This window comes from Mauremys mutica, chromosome 7, assembly GCF_020497125.1.
Source record: "Mauremys mutica isolate MM-2020 ecotype Southern chromosome 7, ASM2049712v1, whole genome shotgun sequence".
Classification (NCBI taxonomy): domain Eukaryota; kingdom Metazoa; phylum Chordata; order Testudines; family Geoemydidae; genus Mauremys; species Mauremys mutica.
Genome location: NC_059078.1, coordinates 47710428 through 47732124, shown reverse-complemented (window position 1 = coordinate 47732124; position 21697 = coordinate 47710428). Strand labels below are relative to the sequence as shown.

The window sequence follows — 21697 nt, the reverse complement described above, 5'->3', positions numbered from 1 at the left end:
GCAGATCTCTGGATGCCATTGGATAATTCTTGCACTGGCTCTAGAAAGCTGTTGCTTAAATTACTCAGGATTCCAATCACGACAGATGCACAAGAGCTCAAGACAGAGCTATGTGAGGAGAAAAAGTGACTACGACTAAGTTGCGGTATCCAAATAACACTATTATAAGTAGGGCACCACAATAGTTCAAATTGAGACTAGCTTACTGTTTATTTGACATTCTAAGTAGGACCATGTACTATGCAAGATGTGGCCTATACCCCAGGGGTCAAGTGAGTGACAAGATCAACACTTATTTCAATCTAAGGGATAGGAGGTGACTTGTTTGAAATCAGGAGTAATTGTGTTATAGGCTCTGGGCCCTGCTGGAACTAGGATGTTGTTCCTTTAAAAAAACAAGATGCTTCAATTCCAGCTGCTCAGTCAATGGGGGGGGGGTAAAATCATCAGCCTCCCCCTCCACCATGTCTGCTTTGTCCATATAGCACAGGAGTGGGCAAACTTTTTGGCCCAAGGGCCGCATCGGGGTTGTGAAATGGTATGGAAGGCCAGGTAGGGAAGGCTGTGCCCCCCAAAACAGCCTGACCCCCGCCCCCTATCTGCCCCCTCCCACATTCCACCTCGACTGCCGCCCTCAGAACCCCCAACCCATCCAACCCCCCCTGCTCCTTGTCCCCTGACCGCCCCCTCCCAGGACCCCCGCACACTATCCAACCCCCTTGCTCCCTGTCCCCTGACTGCCCCGACCCCTATCCACACCCCCGCCACCTGACAGCTCCCCCGGAACTCCCACCCCCTATCCAACCCCCCCTGCTCCTTGTCCCCTGACTGCCCCCTCCTGGGCAGGGCCGGCTCTAGGTTTTTTGCTGCCTCAAGCTCCGAGTGCGCAACTGCCCAAGCAAAAAAAAAAAGCCAGAATGCCACCCCTGGAATTGTGCCGCCTCAGGCACGTGCTTGGTTTGCTGGTGCCTAGAGCCAGTCCTGGAACCCCAGCCCCATCCAACCCCCGCTGCTCCCTGCCCCCTGACCGCCCCACTCCTGGGACCCCCTGCCGCTAACCGCCCTCTGGGACCCCACCCTCTATCCAACCCCTCTCTCTGTCCCCTGACCGCCCCCTCCCGGGACCCCCTGCCCCTAACCGACCCCCTGGGATCCCACCCCCTTTTGGAATGCGGCCCTGCGAAAATGGGCGGAGGCCTCAGGAGGGCAGCCACACAGCCGGAGAGAAGCGTTGGTTTCCCCTTCAAAGCACCGCTTCTCTCCAGCCCGCTGTGCGGCCGCCCAGTGCTCCTCCTGAGTCCTCCGGCCACATTCCCTGCGCTCCCGCCACCTGCACTGCCCGCCTGCTCCCCTGCCCCCTCAGTGCAGCCCCTCCCCCCCCAGGTACGCCGGTGCTGAGCTGCCTGAGTGCCCGGCCCTGGGTCCCTCTGTTGTTAGGTGGCCCGTGCCAGGGCACCCTGTGTTCACTGGTAAATCTTCCCCTGAGGCGCGCCACCCGGCCAGAGCCAGCCACGCCACCGGCACGGCGAACTGAGGCTGCGGGGGAGGGGGACAACACAGGAGGGGCCGGGGCTGGCCGGGAGCTCAGGGGCCGGGCAGGACGGCCCTGCGGGCCAGATGTGGCCCATGGGCCGTAGTTTGCCCACTTCTGATATAGCATCACTGCCTCAAAGGGGTCTGGGGAACACCTGCATCCAGTCAACCCTGGAAAGCACTGACTTCAACAGGAAAGCAAGAGAAACATGCATGTGTCCTATGGGTACCTGTGATATCTGTCTGTGCATCGTCTGCCTCTGCCACTCTGCTCTTCCGCTCCATCTCTTTCATTTCCGGCACATAGAAGTCCCCTTGGCGTGCCAGGGGGCACACAAAATAGATGCGGTCTCCTTTGTAGATCTCCAGCCTGGGATGGGCGCACAGCTTCCTCTCCTGAAAGAGAGCACAGGCACATGTTAGCCCTGTATCCCATCACTCTGCAAGCACCACGACATCACAGGCCATCTCTCAATGCAATTCTCTTGACCAGCAGTTCCCAGTCAGTAACTTGTAACACTCAAGTGAGCTGTGACTCTACTTCTAGCCTTGGTCTCAGGCCAAAGTCCAGTCATTTGGACCATGTCCACCTCAGACACCAGGGCCTGAACCGGTGAGATGCTGAAAGGTGCTGACGCCCCTCAACTTCGCACTTAGATATCACAAGAGGTGCCTTAGAAATACCATGGACAGCACAGGAAAGAGGAGAGAGAAGATACTCAAAGGAATAGAGGATGCTCATCTCATCAAAGGACTGGGCTCCTGGAGTTACCACCCAAACCACTGTGCCCGTTTCCACATTCCACATCCAGCATCACAAGAGCATGCAAAGGACTGTGGGAGCCATCTGAGGAGGAGGACTTTAGTAAGTGGCTGCACTGGGAGGCAATGGTATGAAAAGAGGCTGAGGATCTCTGCTCCAGACCCATAGAGAGGCCGCAAGGTTCAGAGCATCCTATTCATGGTATAGTGCCCTACCTGTGTTCTCCTTGGGGTGGAATGGGGATGCATTCTACTCTGCACTGACAGTGAATTGTGGCCCTGCATCTGTGCAAATTTAACCCCAGAGCATTTCCAGTTAGATGACAAAATCAATCCTAGTTTTCAGTATGAGTGTTTCAGAACCCACTGATTCCTCAGAGGATAACCATCCAGGGAGGCTAGTTATGGGGCAGGGCCAAACTTCGCTGGCCCAGTGTCCTCAGCTGAGCAAAGGATGCTGCGTTTGGGGAGAATGCTGGATTCTCAGAGAATGCTGGGTTGCACAGCAGATCTTTCAAGTCAATCCCCAAATAACATTAGCTAGCCTCCTAATGAAATCCTTTCTCCAGCGCTGCCAGTACACGGGGTTACAACACACCCTGTCAACCTACATCAGCACAGCTTAACACCTGATGAGCTGCTACCAATGTCAATGGAGCCCACTCCACCTACCCCATTCCCACAGTTGCATCTGTCCTATGCCTAGAGGCTGTGTCGTCACCAGGAAAAAAGGTGTATTTGTAACCCATGTTAAGCTAGCACGTTACAACTCCAGTGAAGACAAGGCATCTTAGCTAGTCCAGGTAAACCCTCGGGCTTTAACCTGTGTAGCCTGTCCTGCCATGAAGCCAATGAAATGGAATCTCTTTGTGACAGCCAGCACCCAAAGGGTTAAAGCAATCTTTAGGAGGAGGGGAAGCCAAAGCAAATCAAACCCTCTTCAACAGGACAAGCTGAAACTTGTGCGGAGGCCTCAAGGACTCAGCTCCATGCCTGGCAGGGAACTGGCCCCCATTCCCACCAGCCTAGAGATGGGGTAAAATTAAATCCTGGTGTGAACCCCGCTGCGTTCAATGGATTTGCCACAGGGATGAACCTGGGCCAGTGTCTGTGTTTCACTCGCAGGGCCCTGGGAAGCAGATGTTCCTCTGCTGTCTGTTACTGAAGCACTTGGTAACTGACACGGGTAAGGGGGCTCCACAGAGGCCCTGCCGAGCCTGAAAGCCCACCCCTCAGCATGGCTGTGAGAGTCCTCACCTCTTCTTGGAGTGATTCAGATAATCCAGGAAAGACAGATCAGACAGCTCCTTCCAGAAGTGCGAGGGAAGGGGAGTTTGAGGCTACTTCATGGGATTTCAGACAACTCCCCCCCCCGCCCCCCCCTTGGCCACAATCCCTGGGTCCCTCCCTCCTCACTAGCCCACTGATGGGCCCAGCTCCGCCCCAGCTGCTAGAAGAAGCGGCTCACTGAAGCATGCCTTTCTGAATCCGCAGGTGCCAGCTGAGCTGGACTGGGGGCGGGAGGAGGGTGCGAGCAGGAGAAGACTCACTCTGGTACCACACAGGATCAAACCAGCAAGGCTCAGGGGACTTGGGGGGACGGACTCTGCATTGAAAGAACAGCTGGACGCTCTGACTAACACCCACACCTCGCCCGCCCAGCAGCTGCGTTGCTTGACGTCTCCTACAGTTTGCCTGGCAGAGGGGGCTGACTGTTGATGGCAACGCTGTGATTTGGGGGCGGAGACGGCAGGCAGGTTGTTTTTTCTTTTAAAATAACTGGTAACTTTATTTTGGGATGCACGGCACAGGCTCAAACCCATGTCCCCAAATAGCCCGATGCCGAGACAGCCTCTGCCAACTCACTGCAGCACGATCCCTGCTCCATAGCTGCAGGGCCTGGAAACGAAGGACACAAGCTGCATTAACAGAACAGCAGGAAAGGGTGACGGTGCTGGAAAGGGGACTTTAAACAGCAAGAGGAGATAAAGGGATGAACAACGCAGGGGATGGGAATGCAGAGACTCCTAAAAAAAGAACAGGAGTACTTGTGGCACCTTAGAGACTAACACATTTATTTCAGCATAAGCTTTTGTGGGCTACAGCTCACTTCTTCGGATGCATAGAATGGAACACACAGACAGAAGATATTTATACATACAGAGAACATGAAAAGGTGGAAGTACAAGAGAGTCCTAAGTTACTAGCTCGTATCCACTGTACAGTCTTGATTGACAGCTGTGACCACGGACAGTGTGCAGCAAGTTTGGGGGGGTCTCAGTCCAGGCCCTAGTAGACAGGCTTCCGCCATCACTAGCTGCCTCAAGAAGCCTCTCTGCTAAGCAAATGGGCCATGGAGAATAAACTCCTCGACAGAACCTCTCTACTGCACTATCATTGCCTCTTGTGGCTGGATTTTATCCCTTCCCAACTGAAGCAGGGAGGTATCAACTCCCATTTTGCTGATGGGGAAAGCGAGGCACGGGGAGGTTAAGTGACTTGCCCAGGGTCCCACGGGGAGCATGTGGTGGAGCAAGGAACTGAAATCGGCTCTCCCGAGGCCAGAGCTCTGTCCACAAGTCCATCCCCTCTTCTGCTGCTCCGTTAATCCCATGACAGTCACAAGCACAAAGGTAACATTTCTGTGTTTGAATAATAGGGAGCAGAGCGGCACACTAGAAACAGCAGCGAACGGCCCCAGCACCTGCTGAAAACCTCTGCCTGGGCCGAAATCCCACACCTCCCAGAGAGGGCAGCCTCGCCCCCGGCACGGCGTCATTATGAACAAACACCAATGTTTAAAGCCCGGAAGGTTCATGCCAAGGGGGCCACACCTGCGTGAGTCTTTAGCCTTCTTGATTCCTGACCTGGAACTGGCTGCTTGGTCTAATAATGAAATGGGGTATCCTGTGCAGGGCTCCCCAGCTGAGGAGCGGGAGGCTGAGCCAGGCTAGCAAAACAGGGGGTCAATAGCAACAGCAGGGCAACCTTTTTTCAAACAATGATTCCTAGAGGAACCGCAGTGAAGCGAGGGACAGCACGTGAAGCTGCTGCACAAACCCAGGTGAATGGTTTTTGCCTGGGTGCCCAACGCAGGGGTCCTCATCATGCCTCATGACCTGTACAGCATTTACAACGCCACTCCCCACTCACGGCTAGAGCGCACAGGTCACATCTCTGCCACAGACACCTCGCCCCCCAGTATACATGCCCGCACGGGTGCTCAGGGAGCTGGCACGAAGCATGTCCCAGGGCTGGAGGTTCTCCCACACATCCCCTCTACAACTCACCCCACACCCTGCAGCGAAACTGTGATACGCACTGAATCTTAGCTTTGTGTGTCTAGGGGAGAGGGGATCTGGGGGAAATGTTTGTTCTTCCCTACAAGGGGCTTTAGACAACCTTGGCTGCTGCTATGGGAGCTTTTCCTCCCTCAGCTCTGCTGATCCATCTGTCTTGCTGGAGCACCCCCTGCAATTGCAGTCCTGGGAACCCACACAGTTCTGTCCTCAATCTTGACTGCAGCAGCCCCTGCTACTCACATGCAGAGCTCCTTATGCCACTGGATCCTGCCCTGCAACCACTTCTAGTACTGCACAAAAGGAAATGGGAGTGAACGGGGTGTGATATTAGCTCTGCAGGGAAATCTGCCTCAATCTGATTCATAAAACCAAGAGCTGATGAACTTCCCTTGGCGCCTGAGCTAGTGAAATCATGGACCACACCACACAGCAAACGTCAGAAGCCACAGTGCCACTACTGATGGCCACTGACTGCTGCCTTCCCCACTTTCACACGCGGCAGTGGTATGGTGGCAGCAGCCAGCTCCCTGTCACCTCTCACTTAACAGCTGGCGAAAGCTCAACACTCTTCCAGGATGCTCCAAGGAAGCTGCCGGTTCCGAGACTGCATCAAAGTCATGCTAAAAACAGGTCCAAGAGCAGGCTGCTTGCTATATGAGAGGTGGGTGTTATTCCAATTCTACAGATAGGGAAACTGAGGCACAGAGAGGTTACAGACAACATTTTTCAGAAGGGGCTTGGGACACCTAAGGCCTGATTTGTAGAAGCATGGTACACCCAAGACTCAAGATGAAGTCAGGGGATTCTCTGGGTGCTCAGCACCTCTGAAAAACCAACCCCCAAATATTTCAGGTTGGGCTTCTGAAAATTAATCCAAAATTCAATGGTCACTTCTGGAAATGTTGGTGTTACACTTTTTGTGCCTCAGTTTCCCCATTAGTAAAATGGAGAAAATCAATTTCTTGTTCCAATTTCGTTTGTCGGTTGCAAGAGAGCCGAAACCAGTCCTTCTAGCATAAAGTTGCTACCTGCAGAGCAGGCAATATCTGTCATGATTCGGTGGAGTGTACCGCTCTAAAGAAATCACATTTCTGACAAGGAGACTGGTCCCTTCGAGAGGTTAGAGGGAACACGGACAACTTTCCAATCCATTTGAAGCATCTACAGCTCTTACCTGAAGGCAGGTGAAACAATATCAAACAGAGATCAAGAACAGTATTAAATAAAAAAGGTTGGGGTTGTTTTTAAAAGCAGACCAGAGACGGCTCACATCTCTCTTGGTTTTTTAAAATGACAAACCAAACAAGAACCTTCCTTGCTGTTGTGCCTCTTGGGCCTTTAACTCAACTGTTACCAGCCCATCAGGAAACCGAAGCTCAATAAGTTATTTTAGGTTATTGCAACAAAGCCCAGAGAATGAATTTTCAAAGCTTTACAGCCCTGCAGAAGACGTGTCCAACTGGCACTCCAGCACCAACAGTGGGCACCAAAACAATGAAACGGGATTTCAAACAGGAGGCACCCAACAAGGAGACGTTCCCAGGGCATCTGCATTGGAGAGTCTACGCTCAGGCTCATCATCTGCCCCCAACACATCCAAAGTCAATGTTCTGCCCCCGCCTCCATGATTTAACGCTACCCATCCCAGTATTTATACTATGCCCATCACCAGGATATCAGAATGCTTAACGTATATAAAAACGTATATTATTTCTGCCCCGTCTCCTTGACGAGTCTCACCTAGGAGGTCCAGAGTAGAAGCGGGATGGGGGCTGAGGCTCTTTGAGGTGCAGGGGTGTGGATCCTCAAAGACTTCAAAGTCACCCGCGAGTCCTTAAGGCTGTGCAGGCGAGTGTCTGTATTTTGGGTGAACAGGCCTGCACAGTCAAAGGGGAGGTCCTGGATTGTGTTCTGGACCTCAGGTGGCTCCTGACAGCTGGAGCCACGCACTACACCTCATTGTGATGGTCATGGTCTGAGCCGCCGAGTCTAACGCAGCCTGGAGGGAAGTTCTGGAGACCATCCTACTCTCCTCAAGGAGCACGCTAACCTCCTTGCGCAAAACAGCCGGGAGTAACTCCTGGAACTTTAACAACGAGCTCCAAGAGTTGAAAGCATAGTGGCTGAGTACCGCTTGCTGGTTGGCCACTCAAAGCTGGAGCCCCCCCAGTCGAATAGACCCCTCCGGCCGAAAAGGTCCAGCTTCTTAGCGTCCCGTGACTTAGGCGTGGGACCTGGCTGTTCTTGCCGTTAGTTGTGATTTGCTGCATCGACCACCAGGGTCCCTTGTTGGGGGTGGATGAAAAGGTGTTCATACTCTTTCTGTGGCACAAAATAGCATCTTTCAACCTCTTTACTGGTGAGTGGTATAGAGGCCGAAGTCTGCCAGAGCACCCTATAGGTGTTTTGGATTGTTCTAAATGAGGGGCAAGGCCACCCTAGAAGGACCCTCAGGGGCAAGGATGTCCACCATCGGGTCAGACTCCTTCATGGCCTCCTCTGCCTGGAGATTGATGTTTAAGGCCACCCTCCTAAGGAGGTCCTGGTGTCCGTTGGTGACCATTGCCAGTAGAGTGGTGGTGGTGCCCACCACCGCCTCGTCTGATGAGGAGGAGGAGGCCCATAGGAGAGGGTCTTCCTGCCCTTCTGGCTTTTTGGAGGCCGGGTCAGGTACCTCAGAGCCCCCCGTGACTGGAGGTGGCTCTAGTGTCACTGATGGCACTGGTTCAGGTGCTGCGCCTAAGTGTGACAGCCCAGAGTCTCAAGCGGGGTCCTCAAGAGCACTGAGGGCGTGGCAAGCCAGCAATGTTGCTGAGGGGCGGGACACAGGGTGCAGATGCCACCGATGCCGGCCTGGAGCCCTGACCCTGAGCCTGATGGTAGGCCCAAGGGGTCCAAAGGGCCATTGGACTGGGCCCTGCCACTACCGGTGCCGATGATTCCACCGGTCTGCGGTGTTGGGACCGGGAGCAGTAGTGGTTGTGTCTAGAGACAGAAAACTCAGTGTCTGACTCGGACCAGTAGTCTGTGCCCAACCACGGGAGTGTGGAGTTGGACGGTGCCACGAAGTGGTACCAGGGAGATGGTGAGCGGCACCGTAACATCACAGGCTTGCCACGATGATGAACCAGAGGCATTACTGCCACCAGTGCCGCAAAGGGTGCCGGAGCCCCATGTGGTGCCGGGATAGACACTGCAGCTGGTGCCGCCGCCAGTGCTGCTGACAGTGCCTGGGCTTATGGTGCTGGGGCCCACACCCGCGGGGCTGGGGACTGCACTGTCATGGCAATGAGGTCCCGTGCTGCCTTGTAGGGGTCCGGCGTGGAGGGAAGGTCGAGCTCTTCCTCCAAATCCTCCCAAGCTGGGGAGTTCACCAGCACCGGATTCGACGGTCCTCCTGTTGGGGCCGGAGTCAACATTGCCGGGTCTTGAGGCCCAGACTATGGGTATCCCACCGGAGGACGCACCCTGCTGGAATCCCCTTATGGTGTCTTGACATGGGAACGACCCCTGTCCACCTTCTTTTTCTTATGTGGCACTGGGGACTGTGAGTGGTGCCGCCTGGTGGCACTGGCCTTACGGGTTGGGGAGCGGCGCCAGTGCTCCTTGGAGGAGTCCTTCCTCAGTGCCGGGACATCCCGCACCAAGTCTGGGGCGCTGCACACCGAAGATGCCGGTGCCGCTTCTGGTCCCGGCTGTGGGCAGAGGGCCGACTCCATCAGAAGAAGCTTCAAATGATAGACCCGCTCTCTCTTAGGCTACGTCTACACTGTGTGGGGGAGTCGACCTAAGATACGCAACTTCATCTACGTGAATAGCGTAGCTGAAGTCGGCATATCTTAGGTCGATTTACCTGGCCGTGAGGACGGCAGCGAGTCAACCGCTGCCACTCCCCTGTCGACTCCGCTTCCGCCTCTCACCGCGGTGGAGCTCCGGAGTCAACAGCAGAGCGATCGGGGATCGATTTTATTGCGTCTAGTGTAGACTCGATAAATCGATCCCCAATAGATCAATCACTACCCGCCAATCTGGCGGGTAGTGTAGATATACCCTTAGTCCTGGGTCTAAAGCTCCTGCAAATTGGGCACTTATCTGTTTGATGGCCCTCTCCTAAACACTTGAGACAGGCAGAGTGCAGATCACCTGTGAGCACAGAAGCAGCAAAGAATCCTGTGGCACCTTATAGACTAACAGATGTTTTTGCAGCATGAGCTTTCGTGGGTGAATACCCACTTCTTCGGATGCAAAATTTCCACTACTTGCATCCGAAGAAGTGGGTATTCACCCACGAAAGCTCATGCTGCAAAAACATCTGTTAGTCTATAAGGTACCACAGGATTCTTTGCTGCTTCTACAGAACCAGACTAACACGGCTACCCCTCTGATACTGTGAGCATAGGTTTCGCACACCTCTCGCATGCCTTAACCCCCTGCGAAGGAGGCATGCCCCCATGCCTGGGGAAACTAGAGCCGGGGGGTGAAGCCCCCCGAAGAAAGTCCAACTAATTACAAACTACTATATAACGAACTAACAACTTAGAAAAGGGACCCACTAGGTAGGCACTTGCGAATGCAAGAGACTGAGCTGCTCCAACGACCATCACTGACGCTAAGAAGCAACTGAGCAGGCGGCAAGTCAGCAGGGACCTATATACACTGCCATAAAGGCGCCACTCTAGGGGTCTCCACAGCCGACCTGACGGGTACCGCTAGGGGGAAAACCTTCCGACAATCGTGCACGCAGCAAGTGCACACCTATTAGAATGCACATCAGCAATCACTCGAAGAAAAATTAGTGTTGCGATAGGCCATGCTGCAAAGTTTGAATCCAAACCCAAGAAAGGCCTTTACTTTCATGTACATAGCTTATGTCTGATGTTAGGCATGTGACACATATCTCTAACAGGCCGCTGTCCACGCTGTTCCCATTCTACAGATAAATGGAAAACATCAATCGCCAGGGTGTCCATCCAGCATCTGCCAGTGATGTGAAATTCACTTTAAAGAAAGTCAGAAGACATGACATGTGAAATGGCCACAGGGCGAATGGCTTTGGGAGGGGAATATTGGATACAGTGCGTTGGCTACACTTCCTTGGGAATTTTCACATTCCCCCAGAACAGTAGGTACAGACATCAGATGTACTCGCTATTCACTGGTATTCGTGGAATGCCACTGCATCCTTCAGAATGGCCAGTAGAAATCTTCCAGAGTTCCAGAACATACCCTCGAAACATTCATATAATGGGAAGAAACTCTAGAGAAATCAGAGATTGGGAGAGTGGGACTGTTTGTGGAATGGAGTGAGCAAATCACTTAATTTCTCATTGCTTTGATCTTGAGCAAATCATTTAAATTTTTCTGTGCTTCAGTTTTCCCATCAGTAAGGTGGGGATAATGATACGTCCTATCCCACTGCTGGGTTGAGGGTCTCTGCTCACTTGGTCTCCCTGAAGTTCAGGAGCCAAACACAGCTGAGATGAGCGAAGCAGAGGGGATGGTACGGAAGCAGCCAGATACACAGAGTCCTCCCTTGGACTACTGACAATTTAAATCTTCATATGGACACCAAAGATGTCTTTTAGCCTGGGCAATCAGATGATTAAAGGACAGATGGCTAATTGCACTCAGCCCTGTGGCTCACAAAGAGCTGGAGGGAAGTCATCTCCTCAATTGTATTGGCTCGCTAGTAGCAAAAGAGAGGACTCCAGGATTCCAGTCTGGTTCCTTTTGGGAAAATACTGATACTCTTGTACAGTTGTTCCTGCCTCTCTACTTCGAAGAGACCTGGACTTTCCCACCTCTTCCTCCAGTGTTGGCAGCCATTCCAAGTATGTGGCAAGTCACGGCCGCAACCTTTAGGATGCATCCAAACTAGGGAGAAGAAAAAAGCACCCATCTTGACACTGGCGATTCCATGCCGCTCAGCTCGTCTCAGGATGAGGTTCCCAAATCTTCCGCAGCAAGTGGTTTCTAAATTAGAGGTAAAAGAGGATCACCTGCTGGTTGCCACACCAATCAGGTCTGCTGGGGGATCCACAGCTTTTAAGCAGCCTCAAATCTTCGGAAGATTAGGCCAAATGGGGACACAACAATATGCCGCATTGTTCAGTGCTTCCCACCAGGGAGCTCAGTTCCTCCTTATGATGATCTTTGCTCAAAGGGAAGCGGAGCTGCTTTTTGACAACCCAAACGGGGAAAAAGGAAAAACAAGGAGCTTAGGGGCTGGGCCTGCTAGGCTGCTTTCTCAGACCCTGCAGGGGCTGCTCTAGGCACTGGGAAAACCAACACCAATGAACACCCTTTAGCCCTACACATGTCCCCCACCTTGGATTTACAGATCTCATAACAGAAGGCCCTAAGAATGCCCCCATAGCAGGATATACAGCATACATCATATGATAGCCAAGGGATTCTTCACAGGACATAGAGCATCCTACACAGCAAAACATACAGAGCCAAAACCATATGGAAGGCCCTCCAGAGAACCACTAGTCAGCTAGCCTCACATCCATCTCCAATTTATCCCTGCAAAGACTCGCATTCAAGCATTTGCACCTAAAAGACTGCACATGCGCGCGCTCGCACACACACACACACACAGAGGCAGGTATTTAAAATCAGCTCGCTATATGTCCAACTACCTAATTAGTGCAAAACAAACATGGGTACAAACTAAAAAGCTGACTACAGATTATCCAGCCCATTGGATATATCCAGAGGGCCGTAACAACACCTTGCAGCATGGAGGGTCAGTAGAGGATTGCTAAACCTAGAAGAACTTTTGGAAATACTGAGCCAAATGCTCAGCTTATGTAAACTGGTGTAGCTCAATGTAGCTGCACCTATTTACATCAACTGTAGGGAGGAGGCTTCAGTACTGAAGACAGAGATGAGGAGGACCTGGGTAAGAGTGTTAGTTGTGCAGAAAGAGAGAAGAGGTGAGCTCTTCAGCATATTCTGAAGGAAGAAACAGCAAGATGCAGACATCACCTGGACATGACAGGAGTGGAAGGAGTTGAGGAAGACCCTCATGTTTCAGGCTTAATCGGTGGCAAGTTCAACAGTAGCAGAGAACGGAGAGAGTGGAAAGAATTTTGAAAGAAAGATCAGGAGTTCAGTTTTGGCCATGTTAAGTTTTAGCTAATAGTGAGAAACCCAAAAGGAAATGTCTAAGAGACAAGCTGAGAGGTGAGATTGGATGGCAGTAGACAGGTCAAGAATGGAGCAATAGACACAGGAGTCCTCAGCAAAGAGTAGGTAGCTGAAGCTGCGCGAGTGGGTGAAATCACTCAGAGGGATGACACAGAGAGAGAAAAGAGAAGGGGCCAAGGGCAGAGCCCTCTGCTGGATCCCCAGAAAAAGCAGGGAAAGGAGAGGAAGAGAACAAACCATGAGATGCTGCAGGAATGGCCAGAAAAGCACAATGGAAGAAGAACCAAGAGAAGACAGTATCAAAGCTGAGGGAGGCCATGACTTCAAGCAGGAGAGTGTGATAAACCATGTCAAAAGCAGCAAGGTTGCAGAGGATGAGGATGGAGTAGAGGCCAAGTTATTTGGCTAGGAAGAGGCATCTGGAAATCACGGTGAGAGGAATTTCAATGGAGCAGGGAGGGCAAAAAGCTGGACTGGAGGGGATCAAGGATGAAATTAGAGGATAGAAGCTCTAGGCCATGGCTGTAAAGTCCTCACCCAATCAGTGTAGAAGGAGAGGAGGAAAGAGAGATTAATTAGTAGCTGGAGGGGCAGGTGAGGTTAAGGGTAATTTTTGGAGGGGAAAGAGGCACAGGACAGTCTGTGGTTAAAGAGGAGAATGAGGGAGGGGTAAGAGTGGGGGGTGAGGGGAAGCAGGAGGTGGGAGGCGAGGGGATCTCTTGGCCAGGTTGAGGGGTCAGATGAAGGGAGCAGGGGGACAACTTCAGTGTCAGTGCAAGAGAGATCACAGCCCATTCCATCAATCTTCTCTGTGAAGAAGCTGGTAAGATTGTGTGCAAAGGGAGAGAATTTCAGGAGGGAGTCAAAGGTTGCAAATAAGCAATGTGGATTGTGGGTTTGGAATCCATTGAGGGTTTAATAATATTGCTTGTCAAGCAACACAGCAGAAGCAAAAGAGGAGAGAATACATTTGTGGCGTCGGAAGTCCACATGGGACTTTCTCCTGAGAGGCTCAGTGGAGAGAAGAGGAATCGGGTTAGAGCAAGTGAGGGTGGGGAGTTAGTGGTACCAACTTTAAAATGGGAGAGAAGGGGGTAGAACAGGGGTGGGCAAACTATGCCATGGGGGGGCGCATCCGGCCCTCCAGATGTTTTAATCCGGCCCTTGAGCTCCAGCCAGGAAACGGGGTCTGGATGCCCCACTCCCCACAGCTCCCAGAAGCAGTGGCATGTCCCCACTCCGCATGCTGCCCCCACCCCAAGCACCGCCCATTGGCAGGTAACCATGGCCAATGGGAGCTGCAGGAGTGGCGCCTGTGGACAGGGCAGTGCGCAGAGCGGCCTGGCCGCGCCTCCGCATAGGAGCCAGAGGGGGGACATGCCACTGCTTCTGGGAGCTGCTTGAGGTAAGCGCCGCCCAGAGCCTGCACTCCTGACCCCTCCTGTGCCCCAACCCCCTGTCCCAGCCCTGATCCCCCTCCTGCCCAATGAACCCCTTGGTCCCAGCCTGGAGCACCCTCCTGAACCCCCAATATCTCATGCCCAGCCCCACCCCAGAGCACCCACCCCCAGCCGGAGCCCTCCCCCCCCGCACCCTAACCCCCTGCCCCAGCCCTCTCCTCCTGCACCCCGAACTGCTCATTTCTTGCCCCACCCCAGAGCGCGCACCCCCGGCCGGAATCCTCACACCCTCCTGCATCCCAACCCCCAATTCCGTGAGCATTCATGGCCCACCATATAATTTCTATACCCAGATGTGGTCCTCAGGCCAAAAAGTTTGCCCGCCCCTGGGGTAGAAGGTCAAGGAGAGAGTGGAGTGATCCTCAGCTTAGAAAAGAGAGCAGAGTAGGGAAGTGAGTAGTAGAGAAGTTATGGTCACTGTTGGATTGGAGGTGCAGAGATGGGAAGAAGGGGGCAGGTGGGCAATGTCAGAGGAGATGAGATGGAACTAAGGCATGGAGAGCCTGAAGAAGAACTAGTGTATGGTGAAGACAAGGCTGCTTGAGTGGCTGTTTCGATGAATGGGAGATTTGACCCAGCTCTGAAGGCAAATGAAGAGGTGAGGGTGAGAAGGCAGAGACAGGTAAGGATTAGAGTTGGGGACTGTACAGTATCTGAGAGCGGGGAGGCCAAAAAGCTAATAAAAAACCCTGTCCCCTTTAAGGCCCCCAAACCAAGCCCAACTGGCAGAGTTCCTAGTTCTCTTACCGTTCTAGGAGACGGCCTGACTTTTTCCATTTCCCTTAGCCACCAGGTTGGGGAAAGAGCAGCTTAACCAGTTCCTATGGCCCAGACCTCAGAGTCTTGAGTCAGAGCAACCAAACTTATAGTCAGAAATCAAAGTCAGGCTAGTGTCCTGGAGTTGAGGTGGCACACAACCTGTAGCAGCCAGTGTGGCTTCTGGTGCCTTCTCTCTTGCTCAGCTTCCTTTTCCTGTTTATATAGAGACACTCAGCCCCAAGACAGCACAGGGTGCTTCTTGACTGTGCCCAGCTGCTTTGGCACAGAGCTCCAGATTGTCCCTCAAAGGAGCAGTCCATTCCTTTTTAAATGGGGAGAGTAATTAACCATTGGAACAATTTACCAAGGGCCATGGTGGATTCTCCCATAACTACCTGTGTTTAAATCAAGACTAGATTTGTTTCTGAAAGCTCTGCTCTAGGAATTATTGTGGGGAAGGTCTCTGGCCTGTGCTATACAGGAGGTCAGACTAAATGATCACAGTGCTCCCTTCTGGCCTTAGGATCTATGAAACCCTGCCACAGAGGTTTCAAGGAGACGAGGTGGGGGAGGAGAGAGAAATACTAATATCAGAGAGCAAGGTATATAGAAAGGAGTCAGAGGGACAATGGATGACTGCTCTATAGAGGGGCAGAGGAGAACACAGTGTCATTGAGTGTGGCTCAGTGAGAAGAATGAGTGGTAGAAGGGATTGGAAATGACAGGAAAAACCCAACACTCTCACTAAGGGCATGGCTACAGTCGAACCTCCAAAGCGCTGCCGCGGGAGCACTCCCGTGGCAGCGCTTTGAAGTGCGAGTGTGGTTGCGGCACCAGCGTACTCCACCTCCCCGAAGGGATTAGCTTACAGCGCTGGGAGCACGGCTCCCAGCACTGGGGCACTGTTTACACTGGCACTTTACAGCGCTGTAACTTGCTGTGCTCAGGGGGGTGTATTTTCACATCCCTGAGCGAGAAAGTTGCAGCGCAGTAAAGCGCCAGTGTAGCCATAGCCTAATGCTCTTTGGGGATGATTCAGGGCAAGAAGTGTGAGAGAACAAGAGGTCAATGCAAGATACAGCAGCTGTGAGGCAGTGCCCAACTGGGGGATCCAGGTTTCTTTGCGAGCAGAACTATGGTGGAGTAAGACATGAAGCAGTCATGGATGTGCTAGATGGAATGAGCATTCCAGATGGAGGAGGAGGAGAGGAGGAGGTAAAGGGAATTAGGGGGATGGGAGTGCAGTTATCAAGGAACAGGATGGGGGCACATTGTGGAGTTGGTGCCAGGGAAGGAGGAAACAAGAGTAGAGGAGATAGAACTGATGGGGTGTTCAAAGGGATGAGGAGATGAAGGTGATAGAAGATGTGGGAGACAAGGAGGCAAAAAAAAGGGTGTGTAGCGAGCATGGTTGGAAGCAGTGGCCAATCACGGTGGAGCTGGCTGAGAAGTAAATCAGTGGCAAAGGACACCATGAGTTGATTAGGGAGAGAAACAGTTAGGAGAGAGGGATGCAGTTAATCAGATCTAACTGTAGAGCAGGCTTGAAGGCAAAAAACTAAATGCACAGTGAATTAGCAATGGCTCAATAACACAGTAAATCAATGGGGAAGTTAAGCAAGCCACAGATTTAGCAACAGATTAGTGAGGCCATCAGTTAATTGTGCAGCTAATCAATGAATGGTGTGACAAGGTAGGGGAAGAGTCTGCTAAGCAAGGCACTTGAGTCAATGACTCATTCTGTTGTGAACTGAGCAACACAGAAAAGAGCTTAGCAGGATGAAGTGTGGTGATGTCAGCAGGGGGCAGGCTTCAGGCTGTGAAGGGGCAGCAGGAGGAACAGAGGCACAGAGAAGTGGAGCCCAAGGTCACACAGCATGTCCATGGCAAAGCCAACCAAAGATCCTACAGCAGCCAGCTCTCCGCCCTGTGTTTCAGCCGCAAGACCGTCCTTGCTAAGCAAGGTTGACAGTCCCGCTTATGAGCCGGATGGGATGAAGAGAAGCTGTAGCTTGCATCTGCTCACAGGCCGGCTGATGAGAACAGACATAGGTGTCAGCATCGGAGGAGGGCGGATGATTTGCGAAGGAAAAGACAGAGCCTATAGCTAACTCAGATCTCCAGGATCAGTCAGGCATCCCCACTTAGGGGGGGAAGCGGATTCTCCTCAGAGGGCCCTGTGCTGGTGAGGGGCGGCCTCCCATGCTCTCCTATCTCCCACTCCCAGTTAATGAGTAAGCTTTGTGGTTCTGTGGCTGCTGCCCAGCTCTGTTCTTCCAGCTGGTCTAAAGAGCAGCTAAAAAAGAACACAAGCAAGCAGGCTGGCTAGCTGCCCCACAGCTGGTGCCCATGGACTGGCACGATGGCATTTTCCCTCTTAAAGGCCAAGTGAGTCCCATCAGCCAGCCCAGCATCATCTGCCTGTTTGTGCCACCTGCCTGCTGACAGCCAAGACTGCAGCTGTGTTCTACTCCTCAGACTGTAGCCACTTCGGGGCAGGGTCCTGTCTTCTAGTAACTGAGGGCAGGTCCCTGGCTGTGGGAGAGTCATTCCAGGTCTTAGCAGGAATCGAGCAGGAAAGGGAGGAGTGCCCCGGCCTTGTAGAAAGAGCTCATAAATTAAAACCACCACCATAATAGTGACATCTGAGAGAGCACACTTATGATCTCTAGGACCAGCTGATGATGCCACGATCACAGTGCCATGATGCAGGGAACGGGGGCTGCTACAACATAAGTGAAGGTACCGCCAGGAACATACCCATGTCAGGGAAGAGCCTTCCTAGAGCATGCCACTGAGCGGGTTAAAAGAAGCTCTCTGGGTCTGCAAAAGGACCAATGCACCGAGCAAAAGCAAATCAGGTTTGGTCTGAATAGCAAGAGGCATAAATGATGGATAGATGGGCAGACAGATAACAGATACACCACAGCAGATAGATTGACGGGGACAGATGATAGATGAATAAATGGTCGCTGCAGACTGAGGCAGAGCCTGACAATTTCCCATCTTCATTCTTGGCAGCAAGAGCTATTTTTTTAAAAGACACAAAGTGCCTCTGACAAATCATACCCCACGCAAGCACGGCTCTCGCCCAGCACTTGCCCAACGACAGGCCTCCCTTCAGTCCAAAGGGTGGCTATTCAGAGCAATCAGGAAGCAGATCCCATGCCAGCACCCACAGACGCCACGAAGCTCCATACAGCAAGAATGAGCACGCAGCCCACTAACCAAAGAACCTGCTGGGAGCACAAACACTGAAAGGATGGCATAATGAACACTGAGACCTCAGAGGGCAGAACGGAGACAGCTCACAGGTCCCTCCATCACCACTAGCACTTCGTGCTTGTGTCCTAGCCACCCCAGCGAGAAAGGCAGTAACTGAAACAGACCCTACCAGGCTTGACTGTTACATACACTGCTCCAGATGTGCAAAAGGGCCCTAAGTGGCTGGAAATGTCACTACCGTGCGAAGAGGCAAAGGAGAATCAGGCCCACAGTCATCAGAACCTCTGCCTCCCCAAAGGGAATAGTCCAGAGCCAAATGGACAGACAGAGACAGGCAGGCAGAGGGACATTGCACTCAGCCATTCAAACACTGGCTGTAGGAGCCACGGAAGGGCTTATTCCCCACCCCCAAAACTTCACCCTGGAGCTCAAAGTGCCTCAGCTGCCAAACTCTGCCCCCTGGGGGCCAGGGAGGAAAACCTTTCGCCTCTTCAGTCCAACTCCCTATCGCCCCAGGCTTCCCCAGCTCAGCAGCTGGTCTGTCTTCACTTCGGAGGCCTTCTTAATTGCTCATACAAGGGACTGATCTAATTAAAATTTAATTTACAGCGCAACCTGAAGTCATTAAAATACAAGCTGAATCCTGTCAAAATTAAAAAAGCAGGAAATGACTTGTTAATGCCGCATGCTGCCCCTTGGAGTTTGTCGGGAAACAGACAGGGAGCCAGGACATGCAGGGACGGGCTTAGCACGCTTGTCTGCTTGGAAATTCAAATGCCGCCACCAAATGCATTTGCTTTATGTCCCAGCACTGCAAGAACCCACTGTTTGTCAGAAGACCAGCAAGGAATAGCCTCATGGCTTGGTTTGCCGCACCAACCTTCAATGACAGGCAGGCCTGCATTCCCCACATGCTCAAAAGATCTGTCACTCTGACCCCATCCTCTGCCCAGAAGGAAGAGGATTCAGGCTTTATACTCATTCAAGGCTAGATTCCCCCAAACAGCTCCATGAATGGACCCAGCCAAGAGGCACCACTTCTGGGCTGAGGGGAATCTAGCTTTCCAGATCCAGTCAATTCTAGGCATCTGGTCCTTGGGAGAACGTTTGGTTGCGGAATTGTACATGTGCAAGACCCATTCAACCTCCTACTGAACCAGAACCAGGATCCCAATGTGGCAGGGTTTAGGAACTTGCAGATCTATTCTCCATTCAGGGCAGGTTCTTATCCCAACCCATCATCACAATAGCTGAGCTTCTCTCATCTCTTATCTTTCATTAAGCTTGAGACGTATACACACCTAGGACTAAACCCTGCGGTCCCTACTTTGGGGGAAACTCCACTGGCTTCAGTGGGATGTTGGCCTGAAGAGGAGCAGCCAAATTCAGGCCATAAAAAATGAAGGAGAAGGAGGGAAATACAAAAAGGGGAAGAAATGAGCTAAGAGGTGGGGCAGAGATGACAGAAGGTGAGTGAGGGGAAAGTTACAGATTCAATAGGATGCTTGTCACTTTTCTCGAGCTGATGGTTCTGGTGCCTTCCAGCAACACGCGTGCTTGTCTATAAAGCTGAAACATTATTGGAAAACCAGCAGGGGAATAAGAGACCAATCATCCTGGCAGATGCTCCTTCCACAACCTGGCCCTCAGACACACAGCAAACATCTCTGCCTCCGGACAAGGGCACGCACGCAGTGTACCTGCTTTTCCACAGTAGCAGCACGAACAGCACAAGCCTAGGTTTGAAACATTAACGTGCCACAGACCCCCTAATGCTTCCCTTTGGACTGATGGTGAGCCATATTGATTGCCAGAGGGTTAAAGGAGAGCTTTGACATCTCAGGACACTGCTAGTAACATGAGGAGCCTTTCTCTGCCAGGTCTCCAGTTTAAATCCAGCTAATGTCAGTAAAGGCGAGTCTCATCTTACGCTGGGGTTATGTTCCACTGTCAGCGCATAAAGCGAAAATCGCGTATAGTCAAAATTGCATTGAGTGTAATGGCAGCAGAATCGCCCACACTGCAGGTACAGTATTTAAATTGTTATTTTTCTCTTTTTGTTGTTGTTTTTTTTTCCTGCTAACCGCGCAAAGCTGAATTCATGCATGTTAAATGCGCGTAAGATGAGACTCGCCTATAGGGGCTGAAATGTGTTACCATCTGATGACTGTTCTGTCCACTGGGAACCGGCCTGAACCCCTCACAAGCCACCGGTTTCCCCCATCACAAGAACTCTTACCAGCAGTGCAGATGCTACCAACCTTTGCTGGCAGGCTCAGGAGAGAAGCCTGGGACTGAATTCCCTTGTGGCATGCTGGCAATGGGCAGCACAGGGGAGGTTTGCACTGCAGCGGCCCATGGTGTGCCTGTTCCACGATAGAGGACTTCAGCCTCTAGCGTTGCTCATTTGGCTCTTTCCTCAGCGTTTAATACAACTTTCAAAGCAAACCCAAACATATATGGAAGGCAAACCACATGCCAGAATTGGAAGAGATGGCTTCCCAATGCAACCCATCCACTGAAGCCATGCACCAGGCTCCTTTCATATTAGTGGGAATGGAGAGAGATGCATGGCAGAAAACTAGGTACCCCTCCCAGCCTGCACTGGAGTGAGTAGCCCTCAACAGAACCCTTGCAGTACAAATCACGTAGCCAGTCAGAACCAAGAAACACCATATAATCCTATTGGCTAGAATCTTAACCCCCTCCCCCAACGCTCCCATCAGTCCTAATTAGCCACGGTCCCCTCCCCCACAGAATATGTTACAGCAAACCACCCATGAAGACGAATGGTCTAGTGGTTTGGGTGCTAGCCCAGGACTAGGGAGACCCAGGTTAAATTCCCTCCTCTGTCACAGACTTCTCTTGGGTGACCCTGGGCATGTCACTCAGCCTCTCTGTGCCTCAGCTGCCCATCTGTACAATGGGGATCATAGCATAGGGGTGTTCTGAGGGTAAATATATCCAAGTTGTGAGGTGCTCAGATGCTTCAGTGCTAGAGACCAGATGAGGGCTGTAGGTAGACATAAATTCCAGCACCTCATAGGGCCTTTTCATCACCCACATCCCTTCGCTGCTACAGTAGCAAATCCTGCCCCCTCAGCACTTGCCCCAGAGTTCCAGGAATGGACTCAGGGCACCTCTGGTTAAAGGAGACAGTACAACAGGGCTCCTGCAACCTGTGGTATGCTGCAGAGTGGGTGGGGAGATTCCTTGCAACTCCCCTGCTCACAGCCTGATGACCCATACCACACACTGGAGATCAGGGCTTGGCCCTTATAGAGTAGAAAATGACACCAGATCCCAGTGAATGCCCATACAGAGCTCCAGGTGGAAAATGGGCCCTGGCCTGACTGAGCTGCCACTTTTGCAGTTCCCCAAATCTGGGGCTGGGTCAGCCCCTGGCACTAGAGCAGCCTTAGGGTTGCTCTAATTTACACCCATCTGCCCACAGCCCCAAGAGGCCATTCAAGTAGCCAGGAAGAGCTAGAATGCAGAGGC

The 21697-nt window shown here is 52.2% G+C and overlaps 1 protein-coding gene across 2 annotated transcripts in view; it reads right to left on the bottom strand.

The window, feature by feature from the left end:
- TEX264 (testis expressed 264, ER-phagy receptor) overlaps positions 1-21697 on the bottom strand; it is a 139680-nt gene that overhangs the window by 26033 nt on the left and 91950 nt on the right. For both annotated transcript variants that reach the window (XM_045024317.1, XM_045024318.1), the window contains exon 5: positions 1764-1929. In XM_045024317.1, the coding sequence (XP_044880252.1) occupies positions 1764-1929 (166 nt within the window). The remainder of the gene's footprint in view (positions 1-1763; positions 1930-21697) is intronic.